The sequence below is a fragment of the Garra rufa genome, chromosome 11 (genome assembly GCF_049309525.1).
Source record: "Garra rufa chromosome 11, GarRuf1.0, whole genome shotgun sequence".
Taxonomy (NCBI): domain Eukaryota; kingdom Metazoa; phylum Chordata; class Actinopteri; order Cypriniformes; family Cyprinidae; genus Garra; species Garra rufa.
The window spans coordinates 45062084-45090056 of NC_133371.1; the positions used below are offsets into that span (position 1 = coordinate 45062084).

The 27973-nt window shown below is 30.8% G+C and overlaps 1 protein-coding gene and 1 long non-coding RNA gene across 2 annotated transcripts in view; both read right to left on the minus strand.

The window, feature by feature from the left end:
* gdpd4a (glycerophosphodiester phosphodiesterase domain containing 4a) overlaps nucleotides 1-20045 on the minus strand; it is a 37286-nt gene extending 17241 nt beyond the window's left edge. Inside the window, exons 1-2 of the mRNA XM_073850240.1 lie at nucleotides 19975-20045; nucleotides 15278-15399 (exon numbers count right to left, since the gene is read on the minus strand). Of these exons, the coding sequence (XP_073706341.1) occupies nucleotides 15278-15399; nucleotides 19975-20045 (193 nt within the window). The remainder of the gene's footprint in view (nucleotides 1-15277; nucleotides 15400-19974) is intronic.
* A 3012-nt stretch (nucleotides 20046-23057) lies between these two features.
* On the minus strand, nucleotides 23058-27322 carry LOC141346088 (uncharacterized). The gene is made up of 2 exons (XR_012357139.1): nucleotides 27184-27322; nucleotides 23058-24045 (listed from the first exon to the last, which is right to left on the minus strand). It is a non-coding gene; the product is annotated as an uncharacterized lncRNA (long non-coding RNA).
* Nucleotides 27323-27973: the final 651 nt, after the last annotated feature.

A 27973-nucleotide genomic window follows, 5' to 3' on the forward strand; every position in this document is an offset into this window, starting at 1 on the left:
AATCAAATCCGTTTCAGATGGAAAAATATGATGTAATTTTATTGGCTTATAGATATTGCCGAACACATTGATAAACTCAAAAGGCAGTCTGTGAATGGCTGCACATATGAAAACATAATTACAGGCTACCGTAAAAATAAAATAAAACAAAATAAAATAAAATAGTGATGCAGTACTCATGTTTTTTATAAATGTTTTTTTTAATATTTTATATACTTTTTTGTTGTTTTCTATAGTAAAATGTTACTATTGGAAAAAAGTATAATAATATTATTTATATTTTATTATCAAATGAACACAAATGACACATATATATAAAATGTTATGTGTATGTGTGTATGTACTAGAGAAATATTTGTTGTCCTAATGTTTGTCCTTTTTCCTGTAGTAAACTTTATATATATATATATATATATAATATAATATAATAAAAAATATAATATAATATATATATACACAAGTAATTATATATATATATTAGGGCCGGGACTTTAACGCGTTAATTTAGATTAATTAATTACACAAAAATAACGCGTTAATTTTTTTTAACGCATTTTAATCGCACTTAATTTTGCACCGCGGAACGTTTCTCACTGGATGAGTTTCAGCGGACCGATTATACTGAAGCACCAACTAGCGTTCAGACAAAGGAATGCGCATATCACCGCAGCACATCGAGCCTCAAGTATCACCTCAATGCTTTTACAGAAGGTCTACCTACCTATAGGGTACCTGAGTTTCTGAAATGTAGGCTAGTATATTTCTAAATATCCCAGTGTTTCCGCTACCATTATCTTAGGGGGGCACGTTTACAATGTCTCCTCCAAGAAAACACGGACTGGATCGCGGACTCCATTCATAAAAACCGAATTTACTATAGCGCGGAATGCCACGTAAATTCGTCGATTTTTGGATTGATAAATCAAAAGTTCATCTGTCACTTAATTCAAATCGCGATGTGGACTAGTGTCTGTGAAAACTGAAATGCAAAAAGACCGTTTTAATATGAATCCTGCATGTACCATTTGCCTCTGTGTGTTAGAATGGCAGAGACGTGTTTTTTTTTTTACTGCACGCGTGATGCTCCCGTTAATTTTTGGCATTTGCATCTCACATGAACAGATAGACTCAATCTCCAAAGCTACTGTCAGTGTCACTTTTACCGTTTCATTTGAGAAAACTAGCATCATACCATACTTTACACACAGAAACTTCACGGCAACCTGTCAAAATAAAAGTACGGTTTAACATGAAACAGAACAATATTCCTATTTAAATAATTGATAAAAAACAATATATATGATAAAAAATAAATAAAACAACATGATTAACCACTTAATTGTACTACGATTATTATTTAAATGTTAAATTATTATTATTTATTGATTTTAACAGCAAACCTCTGTTTGTTTGCCAAAAATTAAAAAGGTTTATTTTTCATTTGATTAAAAATAAATAAATGTTTATGCTTTCATTTGATTATGAGAAAAAATAAAACACAAGAATTTCTTAAAAAAAAAAACAAAAAAAAAAGCAAAAGATTTTAAAGCCCTATTGTTCAAAATGTTAAAATAGAGAGTTTTGGACTTATTTTTTCACTGAAATAAATGTTTTCGTTATTACACAAAGTAGGGTAAAGTACCGAGAAAAAAAAGTATGGAAACCTAGGGGAAACACTGTATCCTATTGCTACACTTAATGGCAATATTGCACTGGTCTGTTGGACTTGGTTGAACAAAAATAAACAATATTTTGTTGCTTAAGTTTATGTATTCAGTCATTATTCAATGGTATACTAAAAATCCATATGAAAAAACTTACTTCTCACTGTTCTCAGGTCAAATATTTATATGCGATTAAAATGCGATTAATTTCGATTAATTAATTACAAAGCCTCTAATTAATTAGATTAATTTTTTTAATCGAGTCCCGGCCCTAATATATATATATATATATATATATATATATATATATATATATATATACCGTTCAAAAGTTTGGGATCAGTAAGATTTTTATTGTTTTTAAAGAGGCCTCTTATGCTCATTAAGGCTTCATTTATTTAATCAAAAATACAGAAAAAAATATTTATATTGTGAAATGTTTATATATATATATATATATATATATATATATATATATATATATATATATATATATATATATATATATATATATAATAGTTAATATTTAATTTAATAGCGTTTTTGTTTTTCCTGAGCAAAAAATAAATATCACACATTTTTTCCTAATTTACAGAAGACACCCACTAAAATGTCATTCAATGTACCAATCTTGTCAGGCATATTTACAACAAAAATCTATTTATGACATATTAAAAAACTAATTTCTTTCACCCCAAATACTAAATAAGTTGTAATTCTACATTTTTAAAATTTGCCACTATCCTAGTCTTTGCCATTTGTCTGTAAGAATTTTTTACTCATTTAAAACACAATAAAATTTAATAATGCTTATTTTATATATATTTTAATATGTACAAGTCAGAATGTACACAGTGAATGACAATATAACATCATTTAAACTTTTTGACATTTTATTCTACAAAAACGTAATCTGAAACCTTAAAAGTAGACACTTTACTTATATTTAATGTGCGTTCTACGGACATAAAATCACTTTGTAAATTTTAATACTGCACAATTTTATAAAAATTCTATATTTAAAATATAAATATAATTGAAATGTACTATGCTTTATACACTATGTACTACAACCTTTGACACATAAAAGACACTGTTGAGTTTGTTATCTGAACTTTTTTCATGGGCACACCCTATTGCGATTTTCTTATAGACTTATAGATTGTCCTGAGGTTAAACAGTGTTTAGATCAGCCACTCCTGTCTTCTCATTAGCTAATGGAGGATCACGCCAACTTAACTGCAACCCAGAATACACAGCGCCTCACATAAGGCCAGTTTCATCATTATAGGGAGCCTCAGAGATAAGAATCTATACACAGCTCCCTGATAAGACAAAATAAAAATCCTTTGAAAGTGTTCATTTGACACTACCACCTTTGTCATAGAAATATGCCATGATGGCACTGTAAACATTTTCTTTGCCTATCAAGCATGCAAAACAGCTTCAACTTCCACTGACACTGCCATAATGCAATAAAACAACACTGCTGATTTCACAACTTGAGGCCAACAGTCAAATGATGACTAAAACAGATCTCGCTCCCATATCCACTACTGAAGTAATACGAAATACACATTAACCAGAGCCTCCGTTGCAATGGACATGCTATTGGTTTTTGTGCATGAGGCTGCAAGTGCTTAATATCGAATGACTGCGGGAGATTGAGATGTGGCGTCTAATTAAAGAGAGTAAAAGCGTTCTCACGCGCCACTGCAGCAGAGAGAGGCTGTGCTTCAAGCTCGCCGAGGCACAACGCTTTGTTTAGACATAAATAAACAATGCACACTAATAATGGCCGCCGTTAGCGGGAGCAGGACTATTGTTCATTCTTGCCCTCAATCACTCCATGCACTCAGCATCTCTCGCTCCACATTCAGTTCAATAAAACGCTTTACTGGCCAGAATCTGGAGATAAGCATTGCTCCAGATCAGTTTTGTAATATTAAGATTTATTTAGTGTAGTTTTGTTTTATTTCATAACAAAGTATACATTTTATCAGCTCATGCGTTCCTCAGGAATTGAACCCATGATCAAGGTATTGCTTACAGCATGCAAGGGTTTCATAAGTGGCTAACTTGTCAGGTTGTTTTAATACATTGCTAGGTGGTTACTAAGATGTTTTGAGTTGTTGCTATAGTAGGTTGTTGCTGCATGGTTACTATGGTGTTTCGGGTTGTTGCTAGAGTAGGTGGTTGCTAGGGTGCTTTGAGTTGTTGCTAGGTGGTTACAAGGACGTGATGGGTTGTTACTAAGCAGCAACTACAGTGTTTTTGGTTGTTACTGCATGGAAACTAAGGTGTTTTGGGCTGCTGCTAGGTGGTTACGAGGATGTGTTGGGTTGTTGCTAGATGGTTACTAGGATGTTTTGAGTTGTTGCTAGAGTAGATGGTTGCTAGGGTGTTTTGAGTTGTTGCTAGGTGGTTACAAGGATGTTATGTGTTGTTACTAAGCAACTACTACGGTGTTTTTGGCTGCTACTGCACGGTTACTATGATATTTTGGGTTGTTGCTAGGTGGTTACTATGGTGTTTTGGGATGTTGCTACAGTAGGTGGTTGCTAGGCTGTTGAGTTGTTGCTAGGTGGTTACAAAGATGTTTGGGTTGTTGCAGGGTAGTTGCTAGAGTGTGTTGGGTTTTGCTAGGTGGTTACTAAGTTGTTTCAGGTTGTTGCTTTACTAGGTGGGTGCTAGGTGGTTATAAGGATGTTTGGGTTGTGGCAAGGTAGTTGCTAGGTTGTTGCTGGGTGATTACAAGGATATTATGGGTTGTTACTAAGCCACTACTACAGTGTTTTTGATTTCTACTGCATGGTTACCAGTATGTTTTGAGTTGTTGCTATAGTAGGTGGTTCCTAGGGTACTTTGGGTTGTTGCTAGGTGATTACTAGAATGTTTTGGGTTGCAGTTACAGTAAATGGTTGCTATGGTGTTTGGGTGTATAGTTTTTTGGTGCTGTGGCTAGGTGCATGCTATCCTAGGTGGTTACTAGGTATTGTTGCTGGGTGGTTATTAGGATGTTTGGGGTTGTTGCTACAGTAGGTAGTTGCTAGGGGGCTTTGGGTTGTTGATAGTTGATTACTAGTATGTTTGGGTTGTTGCTACAGCAGATGGTGTTATTAGGTTGGGCTATTGCTAGGTAAATGCTACCCTGGTGGTTACTAGGATGTTTTGGGTTGTTGCTATAGTAGGTGATTGCTAGGGTGTTTTGGGCTGTTGCAACAGTAGATTGTTGTTAGGGTGTTTTGGCCTGTTGCTAGGTAGATACTAGCCTTGGTATTTACTATGGTGTTTTGGGTTGTTGCTACAGATGGTAGTTGCTAGAGTGCTTTGGGTTGTTGCTGGGTAATTACTAGGGTGTTTTGAGTTGTTGCTGGATGGTTACAAGGATGTTTTGAATTGTTGCTACAGTTGGTGTTTGCTAGGGTGCTTTGGGTTGTTGCTAAGTGGTTACAAGAAAATTTTGAGTTGTTGCTACAGTAGGTGGTTGCTAGAGTGCTTTGGGTTGTTGCTAGGTGGTTACTAGAACATTTTGAGTTGTTTCTACAGTAGGTGGTTGCTAGAGTGCTTTGGGTGTTTTGAGTTGTTGCTAGATGGTTACAAGGATGTTTTGAGTTGTTGCTACAGTAGGTGGTTGCTAGGGTGTTTTGGCCTGTTGTTAGGTAGATACTAGCCTTGGTGTTTACTATGGTGTTTTGGGTTGTTGCTACAGTTGGTGGTTGCTAGAGTGCTTTGGGTTGTTGCTAGGTGGTTACTAGAACATTTTGAGTTGTTGCTAGGGTGTTTTGAGCTGTGGCTAAGTGGATGCTAGCCTAAGTGGTTACTAGGGATTGTTGCTGGGTGATTACTAGGGTGTTTTGAGCTGTTGCTAGATGGTTACTAGGATGTTTTGAGTTGTTGCTACAGTAGGTGGTTGCTATGGTGCTTTGGGTTGTTGCTAGATGGTTACTAGGATGTTTTGAGTTGTTGCTACAGTATGCGGTTGCTAGGGTGTTTAAGGTTGTTGCTAGGTGGTTACATAAATGTTTGGATTGTTGCTAGGGTGTTTTGGGGTGTTGCTAGGTGGTTCCAGTTCATGTCAGTAGTGATGTGGGTCCAGTTACATGGTACTTAGAATTACAGGTGTATTCAAATCGCTAACCCTGAGTATGAACACTAACAGTCATGCTTGCCTTAGCTGACCTAGCAAAAAAAAAGAATAAAAGGAAATAAATCCTATTAACACTATTAACCTGATCTCTCTCACACACACACACACTGTATAGCTGTATAAAGAAGGAAATGACCTGTTTGACCACGAACAGAAACAGACAATCCTCTTACCACCCGCACACCAAACCTCTTGTGCTGAACCGAATTAAAAACAACACAAACATATGACAGAAATCTCTCATTCTGGCTGCTTAGACAAGAAATTGTACTCTGAAAATAGAATATAAAATCAGTGACAATAACAGATGGTAAAAGTGTGGTACTTATAGCACTGAATAGGCTAATTGCCATATTCATATACACTATATTACTCCATTTAGGATATTTCAAACTACCATAATTAGCATGTCCAAAAAACAAGGTACATTTTATACTTGTTAAATGTCTAATCTAACATCCACTGGACTGACATTTCTTTACAGATTCCTCTGTAGGAATGAAGCTTTCATCAGACTAAACTGAACAGTCTCTCACTTTTGTTTTCAATGTATTTCTAGAAGCGTCTGAACAATATAACGGGTCTATTCAGTGACACTGTTGTTTATTTGCTTCGACAATAAACACCTGATGACTGACACACAACATCATGAGTTCGACTAAAACAGGTTCATCGGTCACGCCGCGTCGCTAAAGTAAGAACTGATAACCGAGAAAGACGCGTAAATTTTTTACTCACCTATAGTACAGCGGTAATTTTTCCGGTTATTATTGATCATCTGCTGTATCGGAAGATCAGAGCAGCTCCGTATCGATCTGTGTTTCTGTGTTTGTGAACAGCAGCTGCTGCTGAACACCTGTTACTCCCAACACAGACACGCTCACAATAAACTCCGCCCACTCTCTCTCTCTCTCTCTCTCTCTCTCTCTCTCTCTCTCTCTCTCTCTCTCTCTCTCTCTCGCTGTCTGAACCACTTTGCATGTTTTCTGTCTGTTCTAAGTTTTTTCTAAATTATGTGACACAATGAGATACCCAAAATCTCCTCTGTAAAAACATTTGACTCTAATATGTAAAAATTTTTTTTTAAATAAATAATGGCTCATTTGCATATTTAAACCTAACATTTTAGAAAACTTGTAATACTGTTAAAAAACTGTCTCGCCTCTAAATGATGTCCTCCAAACTAAAATTGGCATAGATAAATAAAAATTTTTAGGTACACTGTAAAATGTTTTCTCCAGTTTCAGCTTAAAAACTTAAGTTTAACAGCTGCCTTAAAAATTTAAGTTAAATCAACTTAAGTCATTTCAACTCACAAGTTAAATCAACTCATTTTATTTTATTTGAGTTAAAATGACTTGTAGTTGTAAGCTGATTCAACTTTGAATCTGGTAAAAACTTTTTACAGTTTAGGTTTTACACAATTTTACATTTAACCAATTTAGAGACAAAACAATATGGTTTTGCTGAAAAGCACCTAAGCTGCAACTAATGGCATGTTTATTTGTGCATATGCAGTTGCAAAAAATAGTACATTTATACATTTCAGTGCATATAAGAAAAGTTGTTAAATGTAAATCTAACTTTTAAACATTAAATCCAAATATTTTTAGGTTATTAATAACAGGTTATTATTAAAAAGGAAAATGTAAACACTATACACGCCTATAAATATAAATGTGAAATATAAAACTTCAGCTAAACATAGAAAACAATGTATTTTTTACCAGTTTTGGGGAAATAAAATGTTGTATAAAATCAAGCAAATTATATATGAACAAATCCCTCTGTTAAAACCTTTAGGATATAGACAAGAATAAAACTGTAAAGTTTGGTTTGTGTAAGTGCTACTGAAGTGGAGATTTATGGCTCAGTGTAGGAGAAAAAACTCATTTGGAGAAAACAGACTTTAAAAATATGGATTGTAATTGAAATCTATTGACACAAATAGATAAAGTGCTATAAAAGAAACACTTAACAGTGTCTTTTGGGTGTTTTCTTTCCACTAGACTGAAAAAAACACTTTATGAAACACCAAAATGCCCAAAATCTCAAACTTGACAGGTGCATGAAAAAACTGTGATTTTGCCTGCAGTGTCTCCCCTTAAAGTCAACAAAATCATGGTTTCTGACATATAAATCTAAATATAAATCTTGTGACAGCTTCTCTGTGTGAAAACTAGTCCAGCCTCCTTTATATATAAATGCACTGTATATTAAATATAAATAAACATCTATTCAACACCCATTGACTTAGTCATATTGTATCAGAGACATGAATTGTGCAGAATGATTGAAGCGTTTTAGCAGCGGTCAGAGCAACAGATGGTGAGTGTGTAAGTTGACATTAGTAAGATGCTCACGATACTGATCACTGCTGCTCTCGCTTAAATATTTCATTACACAGCCAAGATGACAGCTTGTCAATGTGGGAATTGTTTGTTAAATGTAATTGGTTTGTGTCTGCCAAATGATTTGAGCAATCAAAATGATTAAACAAGCAAAGTTTATTTTATTTTATAACTAAACCAAAATAAAATTTAAATAAATAAATAAAATAAAGGTAAATAAATTAATTAATTAAAATTAAAATAAGATACATTTAATAATGAGCAAAATAAACTAAAATAAAAAAAATAAAAGTAAAAAATCAAATCTTCACTTTCTTTAAATTCAGTATTTAAAATTCAATATTTAAACATTTATTTTTATTTTATTATAAAGAAGTGGCCATTTGTTTGTTGAATACTAAATTCTAATTATAAATTAAATTTAATTAAATTTTTAATACAGAATTTTTAAAAAGTGATAATTTGATTGTTGAAAATGAAAACAAATTGTTGTTTTCTGAGCAAAAATAAACTACACTAAAAATAAAATAAATAAAATAAAAATAAATAAATTAAATAAAAGTAAAAAATCTCAAATAAAAATACAATTAAATTAAATTTAAATTAAATTTAAAAAACGAATAATTTGATTGCTGAATACTAAATTGTTATTTTCTGAGCAAAAATAAACTAAACTAAAAGCTAAAATAAAATAAAATAAAAAAGTAAAAAAATTAAATAACCATTTTCTTAAAATTCAGTATTTCAAGTTTTATTTTATTTTTTAGATTTTTATTTTTAAAATTATTATTATTTTTTTTTATTATTATTATTATTGAGATTTTCGTTTTCAGAGACCATTTTATTTTAATTTATTATTTTATTTTTTAGATTTTTACTTTACATTTATTTTATTTTATTATTATTTTTTGCTCAGAAAACAAACTACAATTTAGTATTCAAAAATCAAACGGTTACTTTTTTTACTCTGGGACATTTTTAAACTTTCATTTCATTGCATTTCATAAAATAAAAAATGAAATAAAATACTGAATTTAAAAAAAAAGTTATGATTTGATTGTTGAATACTAAATTGTTGTGTTGTGAGCAAAAATAAAATAAAACAAAAGAAAAAGAAAGAAAGAAAAAAATAAAATAAATAATAATAAAATAAAACAAAAGTAAAGTAAAAATCTAAAAAATAAAATTAAATAATAAAATAAAAATAAAATGGTCTCTGAAAACAACAATCTCAATCTATGACATTTTTAGGGCAAAAACAGTAAGACTAAAATGACCAAGATGAAAACAGACTTCCAGCTTCACTGCTTGGACCCTTTAAATAAATATAAAGCTGTACAGCTGCATTCTGGTTTAGCTGCATGGGTCACGTTGGTACTTTTAAGCTGGAAATTTGCATTTCATTCTCCAGTCGGTCGATCCTGAAGGAAACTGATGTTATTTTCTGGAAAAGCAAGCTCAGTAGTGAGAGGCTGAATAAATACAGACCCAGTGAGTCATTTCTATAAACCCTGTGCACCTTTGCTTGTGAAAAACTCCCGAGCTCTACCTCTTCCAAGCAGATTGAATTCATAATTTGTTTATGACGTAGCTCAGCTGTGACGCACAAACTTTCATTTCTCTCTATTTGCTCTGTAATCTGCATGTGAGACTGCAGTGCGCTCACTGTGTGCTTCCTCATCTGCCTGTTTACATCATTTATTTTGTACTTTATGCACAGAAATATGATTTATTATGGTATATACAATTGGAAATAAACGGAAATGTAGATTGATTCAGTGCAATGGGATAAAATTATGCTTCATAAAGTAATAGTTCACCCAAAAAATGTGTTTCTGAAAATTGACTTACCTACAGTTTATCCAACATGAAGATGAGATTGTTTCTTCATCAGAACAGATTTGGAGAAATGTAGAAATGCACCACTTGCTCATCAATAGACACTCTGCAGTGAATGGGTGCCATCATAATTATTTATTTTATTTTATTTCATTTTATTTATTATTTTAAGAAAGCTAAAAAGATTTTATTTTATTTTATTTATTATTTTAAGAAAGCTAAAAAGATGTTTTTATTATTTTATTTTATTTTATTTGTTTTATTTTATTTTATGAAAGCTAAAAAAAAACTATTACAGAGTGAAAAAAGTAAAGCTGAATAGTAAATTCTAGTTTTTTTTCTCTGAATTCTAAGAAAGTGACAATTTTATTTGCAAATTGCAAAAATAAAATAACATAAAAATAAATAATGATGATTTTAGCTTTCTTTTCTTTTCTTTTCTTTTAGACCTTTAAAAAGTGACCATTTGATTGCTGAATACTAAATTCTAGTTGTTGTCTGAGCAAAAATAATGTATATTAAATTTAATTTAATTAAATTTGATTACAAATTGAATTCTAAGAAAGTAATTGCAATTGCAAATTGCAAAAATAAATTTAAATTAAATTAAATTAAATAACAATATAAAATAACAATAAAAATAATAAATAAATAAATAAAAAATAGAAAAATAATAATAATGAAATAAACGAGAGTCCAAACAGCTGATAAAAACATCACAATAATCCACAAGTAATCCACACCTCTCCAGTCCATCAGTTAACATATTGAGAAGCCAAAAGTTGTGTGTTTTTAACTTCAAAACATTGTTTCTTGATAAAATATGAGTCTATAATCCATAACAATGCTTCCTTCAGTGAAAAAAGAGAAAAGTATGCACATATCAAGCAATGTTTAGCAGTCAAAACAGCTTCAAACTGACTTTTTCACTGGAGGAAGTGTTATTATGGACTATATTTTAGCCAGAAGCAATGGTTTGAAGTTAAAAACATCTTAATGATGGATTTATTGCTTACAAACACACAGCTTTTGGCTTCACTAGATGTTAATTGATGGACTGGAGTGGTGTTTGGACTCTCATTCTGACGGCACCCATTCACTGCAGAGGATCCATTGGTGAGCAAATGATGGAATGCTGCGTTTCTCCAAATCTGATGAATAAACAAATTCATCTACATCTTGGATGGCCCGAGGATGAACTATTCCTTTAATTCAGTCAGGCAATGACAAATTCTGACTGAATGTTACAGTATATTTCAGAATGAAACAATGTCTATACATGATTTCTTTCCCACTCAAACCGCTTGTTGTATATATGCATGTCTCAATGTGTATTGTCGCGTACAGCAGCTCTCATATGACAGCTACAACGATGGCAATTGATCATAAATTGATCTAGATTGTGGTGTAAGCTCACTTAATTGCATGGTAACGCAGTGGCGAAAGCATTGAGCTAGAAAAACTCTGCAGTCCCACATAGCTCTGCCTAGAAACACGAGAGCTGCATAGATCACAATCCCATGCCCTTGAATGTACTACTTAACCCCGTGTGGCTCCACTGGGGACGCCTTGCAATTAATGCACGGTAAGCCCCTCGTGACAGAAACCAACTGTGAAATGATGAGTAACTGCACAAATTACATAATTCAGGAGTTCCCCTGCAATTTTTATTGTATTTTATTTAATTTTTTTATTATTTTTTTAACAATGGAATTTGGACCATAAGGACTATTTTATTTTATTTATTTTTATTAAGAAAGTTAAACAATATTACATTATATATTATATTGAAAAAACTGACTATTTGATTGCAGAATACTACATTCCAGTTGTTTTCTAAGCAAAAATAATTTAAATTAAATTAAATTACAAATTGAATTCTAAGAAAGTGACAATTTTATTTACAAATTAGTTTATTATTATTATTTTTTTTATTAAGAAAGTTAAAAAATATTACAGAGGGAAAAAAGTGACCATTTGATTGCTGAATAGTAAATTCTAGTTGTTTTCTGAGCAAAAATAATTGAAATTAAATTAAATTACAATTTGAATTCTAAGAAAGTGACAATTTTATTTGCAAATTATTTTATTATTATTTTTTTATTAAGAAAGTTAAACAATGCACACATTACATCATTCAGGAGTTCCCCTTATTTAATTTTATTTAATTTTATTTAATTTTATTTAATTTTATTTAATTTTATTTAATTTTATTTAATTTTATTTAATTTTATTTAATTTTATTTTATTTTATTAAGAAAGTTAAAAAATATTACAGAGTGAAAAACCATTTGAGTGACCATTTGATTGCTGAATAGTAAATTCTAGTTGTTTTCTGAGCAAAAATAATTTAAATTAAATTAAATTACAAATTGAATTCTAAGAAGTGACATTTTTGTTTGCAAATTATTTATTTTATTTTATTTTATTTTATTTTTTTAATTAAGAAAGTTAAAAAATATTACAGAGTGAAAAAAGTGACCATTTGATTGTTGAATAGTAAATTCTAGTTGTTTTCTGAGCAAAAATAATTTAAATTAAATTAAATTACAAATTGAATTCTAAGAAAGTTTATTAATTTAATTTAATTTAATTTATTTCATTTTATTCAGAAAGTTAAAAAAATTACAGAGTGAAAAAAGGGACCGTTTGATTGCTGAATACTACATTCTAGTTGTTTTCTGAGCAAAAATAACTGAAATTATATTAAATTATAAATTGAATTCTAAGTGACAATTTTATTTGCAAATTATTTTATTATTATTTTTTTATTAAAAAAGTTAAACAATGCACACATTACATCATTTAGGAGTTCTCCTTATTTAATTTAATTTAATTTAATTTAATTTAATTTTATTTTATTTTATTTTATTTTATTTTATTTTATTTTATTTTATTTTATTTAATTTTATTTAATTTTATTTAATTTTATTTTATTTTATTTTATTTTATTTTATTTTATTTTATTTTATTTTATTAAGAAAGTTAAAAAATATTACAGAGTGAAAAACCATTTGAGTGACCATTTGATTGCTGAATAGTAAATTCTAGTTGTTTTCTGAGCAAAAATAATTTAAATTAAATTAAATTACAAATTGAATTCTAAGAAGTGACATTTTTGTTTGCAAATTATTTATTTTATTTTATTTTATTTTATTTTTTTAAATTAAGAAAGTTAAAAAATATTACAGAGTGAAAAAAGTGACCATTTGATTGTTGAATACTACATTCTAGTTGTTTTCTGAGCAAAAATAATTTAAATTAAATTAAATTACAAATTGAATTCTAAGAAAGTGATAATTTTATTTGCAAATTACAGCAATAAATTGAAATAAAATAAAATAACAATATAAAATAACAATAAAAATAATAAATAAAATTAAAAAATAAATAAAATAAAATAAACTGATGTAACTGCACACATTACATCATTCAGGAGTTCCCCTGCAAGTCAAAGTATACTGAAGTGGAAGGAAAACACCTCACTGCAGCCAAGCTAATTTTGTGCATTTGCATGCATTTTACCTCTATGCATGAATCTATACATTTAAAACCATGGGAACTGTATTGTATATGCATTTTCAATGCTATGTTTTTATGCATAAACCTATAGATAGAATATGAAGCAGAAATGATGCACAGACTCTCAGGAATCATAACCCAATCAAGCAGCACACATCAATGCTGTAAATGAGTGAGCAGGTGAGAGATGAATGGCTGTGCGCGTCACTCTGAGCTCAATAGTTTCTCCCCTAAGAATGGAGAAACCTTGAGAAGTAATAATCAGAGGGAACAGGCAGTGCACTGGTGTATTCCTGCTTTATGAAAACCCTCCTACACTTATCAGCTGCTGACATGACGGATGGAGTTTAGCACAAAGAACAAAGTTGGAGGAAAGAAAGATGCTGTTATCTTGACGCATACTGTACCCCCATACAAATCTAGCATTTGTGCATGAAAAACTGATATGCATTGCATATAAAAATACATATTAATTCTATGTTTATTCATAAACATGCTCCTTATAACAAAAAAAAATTTTATTGGCCAAAATACGTTTAAAATATTTACTTAAATCAAACAATGAAGCTCAATAAAATATTTTTCCAAATTTATTGTAGCTTACATTTAGGCTTTATGCATTATTTATTTTTTATTTGAATGTGTTATATTTTAACAAATACATTTGTTGTCCATAATAAATAATGTATTACAGACAACATACTATAGCAAGAACAATATGCATTAACTCAGCTTGAACACATTACATTTTAATAAATAAAATAAAATATAATATTTTTTTGTATATTTTGGAAATTTTTGTACATTTTGAGATATACTATAGCAATAACAATTTTCAGTAACTCTATTTAAACACATTAAATACACAAAATAAAATAAAAAGCATGGTCCTGAAGGTCCCAGATGCTCAGTGTTTGAGGCTAATTTGCTGATGCTTATTTTAAAAATAAATAAAATAGATAATAAAATAAATAAAATATTTTTGTATATTTTGGACATTTTTGTATGTTTTGAGATATACACTACAGCAATAACAATATGCAGTAGCTCTACTTAAACACATTAAATACACAAGTTAAAATAAAATAAAAACAAATAAATGTTCATGATGGTCCTAAATTCTAAGTGTTTGAGGCTAACTTGCTGATGCTTATTTAAAAAATAAATAAAATAAATTACCATGAAATATATAAATAATAAAATAAAATATATTTTGTATATTTTAAGATATATACTATCAATAACAATATGCAGTAGCTCTGCTTAAACACATTAAATACACAAAATAAAAGATAAAATAAAAATAAAATAAAATAGTTGTGATAGTTCTGATCTCAGTGTTTGAGGCTAATTTGCTGATGCATATTTTGAAAATAAATAAAAATAAAAAATAAATAATAAAATATAATAAAGTCCTGATGGATAGAAATCTCAATCATTAGAATAAAATTACCAAGATAAAAACATTAAATACACGACTGTAAAATTAAGTGAGGCCAACATTGCATATCAACACTGATAGATATTCCTAATTAAATGCAAACCAATTAACACACACAATTAACAAAAAACAAATACCATATAATTAAAATAAGCAATAGCTATTCATGATTAACCAGTTGTTTACATTGCAATTATTTACAACACTGCATATGCAACATAGACACTCCTGTACAATGCAAAGAGCAAGCAAGCACTGCATATCCAGTGTAATCCAGCAGTTCTGAAATGAAACAGCATGCAAGGCTCACCTGTGTGTATCCGTGTGTCTGTGATGCTGCGGTGTGTCAGTGTGAAGGCAGTCTGTGCTGCAGTGAGCGCATCTGTACATGCACACAGATCAGTGCTCAGCATCAGCACCACAACACGCTGCCTGTGACGAATGAAGACACATGCATCCGTACTGACGTGTGAAGCTGAGAGTCCATGCTGAAGGTTTCACATTACCGCAGTGTCGCGATTGCCTGACTGCAGTGCTGCTGATGCAGGGACTCCACTGAGCTCAAGGGTATCGATCAGTGTTATGTAATTCAGCTCTCACAGCGCACAACAAAAAACAAGATTCAGGTGCTAACTATCTGTGGTTCTGATGCCTTATAATACATATTTCAGTGCATTATATTTAGTTCCAAATAATTTTGATCTCATTTATGCATTATCATGGTTCACCCAAAAATAAAAAAAAATAATAAATAAATAAAAAAAAAACTGAAATTTGCTCACCCTGAGGGCATCCAAGATGTAGATAAGTTTATTTCTTCATCAGATTTGGAAAAATGCAGCATAACATCACTTGCTCAACAATGGAAGTCAATGGGTGCCGTCAGAATGAGAGTCCAAACAGCTGATAAAAACATCACAATAATCCACAAGTAATCAGCACCACTCCAGTCGATCAGTTAATATCTTGTGAAGCCAAAAGCTGTGTTTGTAAGAAACACGTTCCTGACGTTTTTAACTTCAAACCATTGCTTCTGGCTAAAATATAAGTTCATAATCCATAGTAATGGAAAATCAAAATCCACCCACATATTTGTTTAGAACAGTTTTGGCTTGTAAACGGTGCTTGATCTGTGCAGATTTCTCTCCAGATTCAGACCAGGCCACTTTTTCACTGAAGAAAGCAATATTGCGGATAGAGGACTCATATTTTGGAAGTTAAAAGCATTTATGATTGATTCGTTTCTTATAAACACGCAGCTTTTGGTTTCTCAAGATGTTAACTGATGGACTGGAGTGGTGTGGATTACTTGTGGATTATTGTAATGTTTTTATCAGCTGTTTGAACTCTCATTCTGACGGCACCCATTCACTCCAGAGGGTTTATTGGTGAGCGAGTGATACAATGTCTTATGTTAATTATGTGTTTGCACTCAAGTTAGGATTGTTTATCAGTGCAGATATGCAATGCTGGTCACACCTTTTGTTATAGTTTTACTGTGTGTTTTCATCTTGGTAATTTTATTCTTGCTGTTTTTTCCTTAAAAGTGTCATAGATTGATGTTTCTGTTCTCAGAGACCTGACCTGAGAACTGAATGGAATTTGGGACCAAATTTGGGACTATTTTTTATTTATTTATTTATTTATTTATTTTTTTTAGAGTTGTGGATGTGGAAACCACATATGCTGTATATATTCCTTGAAATGAATCATGAATAGTGAAGAAAAAGCCCATTTTATTTTATTAAAAAAATTGTTTTTGGTTAAGCATACTGTAAAGTTCTGGATGTGGAAACCAAATATGCTGTATATATGAATAATGAAGAAAAAGCCAAACACACCATCTGAGTTTAATGGATTCAATTAAGTAAAGTTAATTCATGCTTGAGATCTGCATTAAGAGCATCCAGGAAGCCTTTCAAAACATGAAACATCTGGGATTTTGAGAGTTAAGCAGACAGCTCTTTTTGTGAGAAGGTATTATTCAGTTTCTGACAGACAATAAGAAGCTGGTAACACTTTTTTATACTGGTAAAAAGGCTTTTGCTGAAAATGTACTGACCTGAAGCCATTCAAGACATCAGATTTGGAGAAATATTGCATTCCGTCACTTGCTCACCAATGGATCCTCTTTAGTAAATGGGTGCCGTCAGAATGAGAGTCCAAACATCTGATAAAAGCATCACAATAATCCACAAGTAATCCACACCACTCCAGGCCATCAATAAACATCTCGTAAGGCGAAAGGCTGCATGTTTGTAAAAAACACAAATACATCATTAAGACATTTTTAACTTCAAACCATCACTTCTGACTAAAATACAAGTCTATAATCCATAATTACGCTTATTCCAGTGAAAAGGTCCATCTCCTGTTGTCCCATAAAAAGAGCTGTCTGTTCAGCTCTTAAAATCCCAGATGTCTCATGTTTTGAAAGGCTTCCTGGATGCTCTTAATGCAGAAATCAAGCATGAATTTACTTGCTTAATTGAATCCATTAAACTCAAATTGTGTTTGGCTTTTTCTTAATTATTCATGATTCATTTCGAGGAATATATACAGTATATGTGGTTTCCACATCCATAACTTTAAATAAATAAATAAAATATATTAAAAAATTATAATAAAAAATAAATAAATAAATAAAATAAAATAAAATAGGCTTTTTCTTGTATATACAGCATATGTGGCTTCCACATCCAGGACTGTACAATAAATGCTTATACAACCTGAATAAAATAAAATAAAACGCCCTAATGGTCCCAAATTCTATTCAGTTTGGTCTCTGAGAATAGAAATATCAATCTATGACACTTTTAAGGGAAATACAGCAGGAAATAAAATACCAAGATGAAAACAGAGGAAAACATACAGTAAGATTGCAAAATAAGGTGTGACCAGCATTGCATATCTGCACTGATAAACAATCCTAACTGAGTGCAAACACATATAATTAACATAAGACATTCATCATCACTCGCTCACCAATAAACCCTCTGGAGTGAATGGGTGCCGTCAGAATGAAAGTCCAAACAGCTGATAAAAGCATCACAATAATCCACAAGTAACCCACACCACTCCAGTCCATCAATCAACATCTTGAGAAGACAAAAACTGCATGTTTATAAGAAACAAATCCATCATTAATAACTTCCAAAATATGAGTCCTCTATCCACAATATTGCTTTCTCCAGTGAAAAAGTGGTCTGGTCTGAATCAGGAGAGAAATCTGCACAGATGAAGCACTGTTTACAAGCCAAAACAGCTCTAAACAAATATGTGGGTGGATTTTGATTTTCCATTACTATGGATTATGGACTTATATTTTAGCCAGAAGCAATGGTTTGAAGTTAAAAATGTCTTCTTGATGGATTTGTTTCTCACAAGCACACAGTTTATGGCTTGACAAGATGTTAATTGATGGACTGGAGTGGTGTGGATTACTTGTGGATTATTGTGATGTTTTTATCAGCTGTTTGGACTCTCAAAATGAGAGTCCAAACAGCTAAACGCTTCTATATCTTGGATGGCCTGAGGTGAGTACATTAGTATTAATAATAAATGAGGTCTGGTGGCTTTTTATTGTCTGTCAGAAACAGAATAATACCTTCTCATAAAAAGAGCTGTCTGCTCAGCTCTCAAAATCCCAGAAGTCTCATGTTTTGAAAGGCTTCCTGAAGGCTCTTAATGCAAATATCAAGCATGAATTTACTTGCTTAATTGAATCCATTAAACTCAAATTGTGTTTGGCTTTTTCTTCATTGTTCATGACTCATTTCAAGAAATACATATGTACAGTATATGTGGCTTCCACGTCCAGTACTACTTCACAGTAAACACTTATACAACCTGAATGTTCACCTCTTCACTGGAATCTGTGTGGGTTTAAGACGGGTTTACGTGTTTTGTAAATAAACGCAACATTCCGACATCCTGATTTATAAAAATACAACACTTCTAGCCTCATTTGAGCTGAGTCTCAGATCACAGATTACCGTTCATATTTTGTTGGATTGGATTTAATTTTTAGCTTTTTTTTGTTATTTTTTATTTAGTAGTAGGACTGACCTGAATAAGATATTTCACACAAAAGACGTTTACATATAGTCCACAAGAGAAAATAATAATTGAATTTGTAAAAATTCCCTGTTCAAAAGTTTACATCCTCTTGATTCTTAATACTGTGTTGTTACCTGAATGATCCACACCTGTGTTTTTGTTTAGTGATAGTTGTTCATGAGTCCCTTGTTTGTCCTGAACAGTTAAACTGCCTGCTGTTTTTCAGAAAAATCCTTCAGGCTGCACAAATTCTTTGGTTTTTCAGCATTTTTGTGCATTTGAACCCTTTCCAACAATAACTGTATGATTTTGAGATCCATCTTTTCACACTGAGGACAACTGAGGGACTCATATGCAACTCTGAAGGACAGTACTAAATGAAAAAATATGATGCTTACACATGATATGATACACATCTCCATTCTGTTCAAAAGTTTTCACCCCCGGCTCCTAATGCATGTTTTTTCCTTCTGGAGCATCAGTGAGTGTTCAAACCTTCTGTAATAGTTGCATATGAGTCTCTCAGTTGCCCTCGATGGATCTCAAAATCATACAGTCATTGTTGGAAAGGGTTTAAATACACAAAAAATTCTGGAAAACCAAATAATTTGTGGGACCTAAAGAATTTTTCTGAAGAACATCAAGCACTTAAAAAAAACAAAAACAAAAAACAGCTGTGGATCATTTAGGTAACAACACAGTATTAAGAATCAAGTGGATGTAAATTATTGGTATAATAAAAAAAAAATCACATTTTGCAGATTCTGAAACTTGTAACTGAAAACATGGAGCTTTGACACAATGTAACAAAAAACCAATGGATCAGGCTTTTGTTACACTGTATTAAAGTTCCATATTTTCTATTAAACGTTACATTGTATCAAAGTTCCATTTTTTAAAATCTAAAAACATTCCAAAACAATCAGAGCTCAAGGTTCTTCCTCACACCTTCCCTGCATCCTTTGTCTTCCCAGTGTTAGTGTGTGGCACTGGCAGCTTTCCAAGCCATTAAACGCCATCTCAGCAGTGCCTCGGAAATTACCGCACCGAGAATAAGGAGAGAGAGAAACGGCGGGGGGCGTTCCAATCAGTCCTTTACATAAATGCTCATGAGGGGGGCTCTGCTGGGTTTCTACTTGACAGGCGATAAAAAAAACACACAGAGCCTCGTTCCCTCTAGCCCATCTGCAGCGCTGCAGATGAACACAATTAAGCATCCCTGGAGCTCAAGCATGGAGTAAAAACACAGTAAATGGCTTTAGATAAAAGTCATCTGCGAAATAAGCCAATGCCAAATAAGCAACAAATCTGTTGTGTTGCATAAGCAAGAATTAGCCTTTCGGATCCAGTCCACATCCCAAAATCCAAAATCCAAAATCCAGCCCCTAGAAAGCAGCTTAAACATCTAAGAACAATAGACAATCTTCTCATTGATTTTCGGGTTTGAGATTAGCGTGTGGCTCCATCGCTGTGTATTTTGTGACTTATTTCAGGATCAGGATTATTGAATGCCATTTCATTGCATAATAATTCATCGATATTTCCTCCATGAGAGACTATAAAAAGAAAATTCCACTATAAAAGGCTTTTCTCTGGTAATCTTGCTTAAAAAGTGGTTTTGTTTAACCAAAAATGACATTGTTCCAAACTTTCAAAAATGTTTTCAGGCTTCAAATAAGACAAAAACATCCCTCTTGTGGTACTGTATGTACCATAAAAGTATAATATTCCTGTCTTTTTGAAGAAATGTCATGCAACGTCACCTTTTGTGTTTTTCTCAGAAGAAAATATTGCTTTGGAACAACATGAGGGTGCATAAAAGCCGATTTTTGGTTGTACTCTTTCTTTCACAGTCCAGTTATTCTCACAAATAGTCAGCAGTGGAAAGAACATTTTGTTCAAACACTGTAAGCATTTCATAACGGCTGTTTTGCTGTTTTATAGTCTCCCGTGTTCTTTCCAGCTAATCATCTCAGAAGTGCGCAACAGCAGTGCAATAATCCTAAAAGTGCACTGAAATGAGAAGATGAATGCAAACAAAAGTTAAGACCTATTTGACCCTGTGTGTTGTGGGTTAAACACATCCTTGTCCATCCATAAGCAGAGCACAGAAATATAGTCAAAACAAGCACAGACACTTAGTTTCAGGTAAGCAGCGACTGTTCAAAACGAAAAAAGAGCACATTGCTTGCATCGCAGTGCTGTATGTTATTAAAAAGGTCAGATTTTGTCATTATGACCAGAGTACAGTACAGTTATCATCTCAGAATATTTATATTTTAGTTATAATAATAATTCATTTTATAAGATGACTATATAAAACAAGCAAAAAAAAAAAAAAAAAAAAAAACTCAGTATGACTAACATCCAATTAGAATCTCAGAAACAAATACGGTTATTCCTTAAATTAATCATCTTTAAATTAAATTTTGTGTGAAAATATTTTAACTTTGACCTATAATATAAAACGTAAAATAAATTAATTAATTCATTAATTAATCCTTGTTAGGTCCAGAGTAAATAAATAAGGTTCAGAATTAAATTAATAATTGATTATATTTTTTTAAATCAAATTACCAATAAAATAAAAAAATAAATTATTAATATTTGTATAATTTTATATTTTATGATATATTTCATAATTAAAACAAAAATTATCATTATTAATATTAACTTATAATAAATTAATTAATCCTCATTATGTCCAGTGTAAATAGATCATTTGATTTTAAAATATAATTATAATTATATTTTATTTTTTTATTTGTTTTAACTTTCACCTATAAAATAAAAAATAACATTACTATTAATATCGTTATAATACTTACATTAATAACGAAATGATATAAGATAAAATGCATATTGTAATAGTGTTTTTTTTGTGTGTGTGTGTGTTGAAATGCTTTTCTTTGACCTATTTTTTTAAGAAAATGAAATCCTCATCATACCTAACATCCAATTATAAATCTCAGGAAAAACAGATGGTTAATAATAATTTAATTATCCTTAAATTTTGTGTGAAAATATTTAAACTATGACCTATAATATAAAACGTAAATAAATAAATAAATAAAAATAAATTCCCCACTGGGTCCAGAGTAAATAAATAATAACATTTTCATAAGGTCCAGAATTAATTCATTAATTAACTAAATTAAATTGTGTTTTAACTTTTAACTATAAAATAAAAAAGAAAATTAATTTTATAATTTTATAATATTTAAAAGTATATTATTATTATTATTATTAATTATTTTCAGAGTACAGTCAAATTATAAATTATAAAGTTAACATGGATATTTAATATATTATTTATATTAAGAAATAATTAATTAATTAACTACCTATATTTTAAAATCAAATTGTTTTAACTTTTTCCTATAAAATAAAATAAAAATTATTAATTAAATTAATATTTTTTTTATAATTTTAAAATATATTTTATAATATTTATAAATATATATTATTATTAATATAGTAGTCCAATTATAAATTATTATATATTAACATGGATATTTAATATATTGTTTATTTTCAGAATTAATTAATTAACTAATTAATTACATTTTAAAATCAAATCATGTTTTAACTTTTACCTATAAAATAAATACAATTATTGTTAATATATTTATAATGTAATTAATATAATTAAATATTATTAATTTTTTTCCAGAGTACAGTCCAATTACAAATAATTAACATAATAAATAATATATTAATTTGTACCCATAATATCAAATAAAAAATGTCCTTATTATGTCCAGAGTACAGTGCAATTATCATCTCTGGAATAATCTCTGTTTTTTTGCATTTGTTTTTTATTTTTAACCTATTTTAGGTAAAAATGCTTTAACGTTTACCTATAATAATAATACTAATATTAATAATAAGAATAATAAGAATGATAAAAAAGCAATTTATCCAGAGTACCATTCAAAAATAGATGAAAGATAAAAATACAAATAAAATAAAAAGCATTTTGAGACACAATCGGCAATAGGGCATTCACAAAAGATCACCTGGACACTGCAATTAATTCTGAAGTTTATTCGTCCCATTTCAATTAAGAATTTCGATTCATCAAAAGGCCTTATAAAGAGTTTATGGCTCGCAGAAACACACTGATTGCTTACAGGAAAGATTCTCTTCTAAACAAATCCCATCAGTCCACTGAAAGAATCAAAATGGTGACAGATTGCATCTTGGTGTGTTGTGCCGTCTTCATTACTGTACGTCCTACTATTCACGTCACAGTTTAAGGCCAAAGGGTACGTGAACGTAATATCACAACGTTTAGATTCCATTAATGTGGAGGGATTATGGGACAGAACGGACCTCAGGTGTTGGTTTCATCTGAAATGCAGTCTCTTCATGCACAGGCATCCTTCATAGTACCTTAAGTAATAGTCTGTTGCAAATCATGTTTCAATATCAAAAAACAAACATCGGACGAGATCTTTCTGTCGATCGCAGTACAAACGTGTCATCGTGTCACAATCCCAGCTAATCTATGACGCGCTCACACGCTCTCACACGCACAAAAACGTTAAAAAACGTCGTAAAATGAACAAAAACCCCAACGATTACATACATGAAACGGTCAATCATGTTCCCATGATCCGAACACAAAAGCAAACGACAACAAAAGCAACTGAAAAAAATGACAGTGAGACCCAGAGAGAGTCAGCCAGGGGGAAATCCCCCATAATGCTTTGGGCCTGATGCACCAAGGCCCTTTGTTTTCCAGTGATGTCATCGTTCAGAGCCTTTTCGGACGCCCCTCGGACCCTAAAACAGCAGCACTAGAGGGCGAGGGGCGGATGAACCCTCGGGACGAGAGAAAGAGAGAAAAAGAGACGGCTGACGGGACGCTCTGGGGGTCGGGGCCGAGGACAAGGGGGGCCCGGGGGTCATCCCGTAGTCCTGAAGGGGCTAGCGGTTGTTTTTGGCCGCCTCTTTAGCTGCGATGATCAGCGGCGTGAGGCTGGACAGAGGCTTGGCCACTTTCAGGAACTGGTGCTGTGGGGAGATAGACAGAGATGTCAGTTATGCTCACTGAGGCTGCATTAAAAATACAGTAAAATCAGTAAAATTATTAAAAATTATTATAATTTCAAATAGCTGTTATTTATTTTAACATATTGTAACACTTAATTTATTTCTGTGTCGCAAAGCTGAATTTTCAGCATCGACACTCCAGTCTTAGTGTCAAATGTTTTTTCACGAATCATTCTAATATGCTGATTTGCTGCTTAAGAAACATTTCCGATTATTGTCAGTGATTAAAACTGAATAAATTTGTGGAAACCATGATAGATTTTATTTTTCAGGATTCTTTGATGAATAGAAAGTTCAAAAGGACACCAATTAACCAGAATTAATTAAATTATATTATATGATTATATTTTTACATCAAATTGTGTTTTAACATTACCTAACATTTATTAATCATTTTATATTTTATAATATATTTTACAATATTTTTTAAATTATTATCATTATTGATATTAACTTTGACCTATAATATAAAAAGTAAAATAAATCAAATAAAATAAATAAGTAAATAAATAAATACTCATGTCCAGAGTAAATAGATAGATAAATAAATAAATAAAATATAATTAATTATGTTTTATAATCAAATTGTTTTAACTTTTACCTATAAAAAAAATATATATATATATTTTTTTTATTTAATTTTGTGAAAACCATGATAGATTTTATTTTTCATGATTCTTTGATGAATAGAAAGCTCAAACGAACAGCATTTATTTGAAATAGAACGGTTTTGTATCAATATAAATGTCTTTACTTTGACTTTTGATCAATTTAATGTGCCCTTGTTGAATAAAAGTATTAATTTCTAAACCTGTGGCTTATTTAGCTGGAGAGAGAACTGTGAACTTCTTAGTTCTTATTGTACTAAATCCTTTCTATTTTCTGCTCCCACTCACTCTGTCTGAGATTTCCAGCAGCTTTCCACATTATTTACACAAGTTTCTCCAGCCGCCTCTTTTAAAGCACAATTGAGTCATATAACTTGTTACACAACCTCACTATTGAAGCACAGATACTTTTAGCTTCTAGGCTTTTCTGGAAAGTTCTACAAGCCTTTATTCCAACCCAACAGATGAAAGTTTTCTAAATCAGATGAGAATGTGGGAGAGACATAATAGCAGGTGGAAGAGACGCAATTATGATGCATAGACCGAATGATGTTATCTGAAGTAAATCTAATGCGTATCAAAAGCCGTTTTTTATTATTTAAAGTGGTACAGAAGTTATTGGTAGTGGTTGACCAATTTTCAGGGCAGATGCCAATGCCGATACCAATTATTACAGAACAAGTGGACCGATAAGCAATATTTTAAACCGATATATATCTGTGTAAAAATTATAATTAATGTGTAAACTAAGAAAAACAAGGGCTCTGACAAAAACTTTCTTTGAATTCTTTTAAATTATTTTATTGGCAAATCGGTTTTGAAAATGACTGATACCGATTATTACAGATCAACTAGACCAATAACCGATATTTTGAACCAATGTATATATATATATATATATATATATATATAGTGTAAAAATGAAATTTATTGTTAAAAGTAACAACAAGGGCTCTGACAAAAACTTTCTTTAAATGCTTTTAAATTATATTATCAGCAAATTGTTTTATTGAAAATGACCAATACCGATAACCATAAAAAAAGCTTGATATGGTCACAAATGGCAAATGTGAAAACTAAGAAAAACAAGGGCTCTGACAAAAACTTTCCTTGAATGTTTTAATTTATTTTATTGGCAAATCGGTTTTGAAAATGACTGATACCGATTATTACAGATCAACTAGACTGATAACTGATATTTTGAACCGATATATACACTTATATATATATATTACATATATATATGGTGTAAAAATGAAATTTATTGTAAAGCGTAAAAGAATAACAAGGGCTCTGACAAAAACTTAACCATAAAAAAGCTTGATATTGTCACCAATGATTTGGGTTTAAATTTCAAGAACGCTGTCTGTTTCAAAGCCTAGTAAGCTGACTACCCAGACAGCATGTTTAATTTTAAATATTTAAACACTTCTTTGATGCCCAGAAATGTTGTCTAGGTAGGCAGCTCAACAGGTTTGTAACGTGTTTGGTGTATGACGGACAATGAATTAAAAATATCAATTATGAATAAATTGAATGGCTTTTTAATGACTAAAAATTTTTTATTAAAAAGTAAAGAAAAAAATAATAAAGGAAAAAATCTAAAATCCAAACTGACAAATGAAAGCCATTTATTTAATTATTTTGTCAAATGTAATAAAAAATAATTAATTAAAATTCTCTTTAAATCTTAAAAAACACTGTCATTTGCATTTCTTTTGCCACTCAAGTCTATTTATTTGTTAGTCTGAAAAGTGATTTTTCTCTTTTTAAATAATTTAAAAAATTCCTTCACAAACAGCACTCTTAGTCTCTAGAATTTTCTACTCACTTTTCACTGATCTACATTGATGCATTTCAAATTTATTATTACTAACTAATACTAGAAACATAAAAAATAGTTACTTGAAATGACAAAATACTGAAACAAAATATGAAAAATTTTATTTCTGCGGTTCTCTTTTAATTTTAAGTTAAAAAAAAAAAGAAAATGAATGTGAATATGTAACCCTGGACCACAAAACCAGTCATAAAAATTGTGATTAATGCATCATCTGAAAGCTGAATAAAAAAAGCTTTCAATTGATGTATAGGACAATATTTGGCCAAGATACAACTATTTGAAAATCCAGAATCTGACAAAATTTTGACAAAATCGCCTTTAAAGTTGTGGCTTAAATGTTCTTAGCAATGCATATTACTAATCAAAAATTTAGTTATGATCTATTTACAGTAGAAAATGTACAAAATACCTTCATAGAACATGATCTTTACTTAATATCCTAATGATTTTTGGCATAAAAGAAAAATTGATCATTTCAAACCATACAATGTATTTTTGGATCTTGCTACAAATATACTAATTCGACTAATAACATATACATATACATATACATATACATATACATATACACACACACACATATATATATATATATATATATATATAAAAAAATACTGAATGTACACACACACACACACACACACACACCTGTAAAAGCTCCTTGGCAGAGCCTCTCTTCTCCACGTCCATCTCCAGACAGCGGTTTAAGAAATCCCGAAACACGGATGAGAGTTTCTCAGGGTTCTGCAGCTCCGGCGTGCCATTGGTGGCAATGAGATACAGAGCCTGGACAACAACAGGGGTTAAAGGTCACACATTAATCATTTAAAAAAATGCTATTTCAGATTTATTTGTAGAGATAGCACCTCATGATCTCACATAAAACTATAAAAAACTGCGTAGAACAAATTAACAGGCAAACTGCCCACTGTTGCCACTATATCTCACTACTGCTTCCGTTTTGTTTACCACAAATTAACCACATGTCAGCCCACAAATAGTTTTAGCAAACGTATTAAGATAAAAACCTTTAGAGCTGATGGAAGTCAAAATCAATGTTGGATTCTGTCCTCCCACAAAGTATCAATCGATCAAATCAATGCTGTTTCAATCTGTTGACATCAGGAGCATCTGATGTCACTGGAGCAAACGAGGCCATAATTAAAATAATTCAGTGATTTGAAACAAAGGATGTTCTCATCATCATCTTGGGATCAGAACTAAACAACATTAACTTCATACATGCACCTGTTTTTTTTGCAACAGCATCAAATGTCAAATAAATAAATTGTAAGCACACTTATGACATTCCTTTATGTATCTATTATTAGATTAATTTATTTATTTATATATATTTGTGTATATTCAGTATTTGCCATTTCTTCATTTTTATTTATTTATATATTTTTTTAAATTTATATTTAAATACATTTTTTAT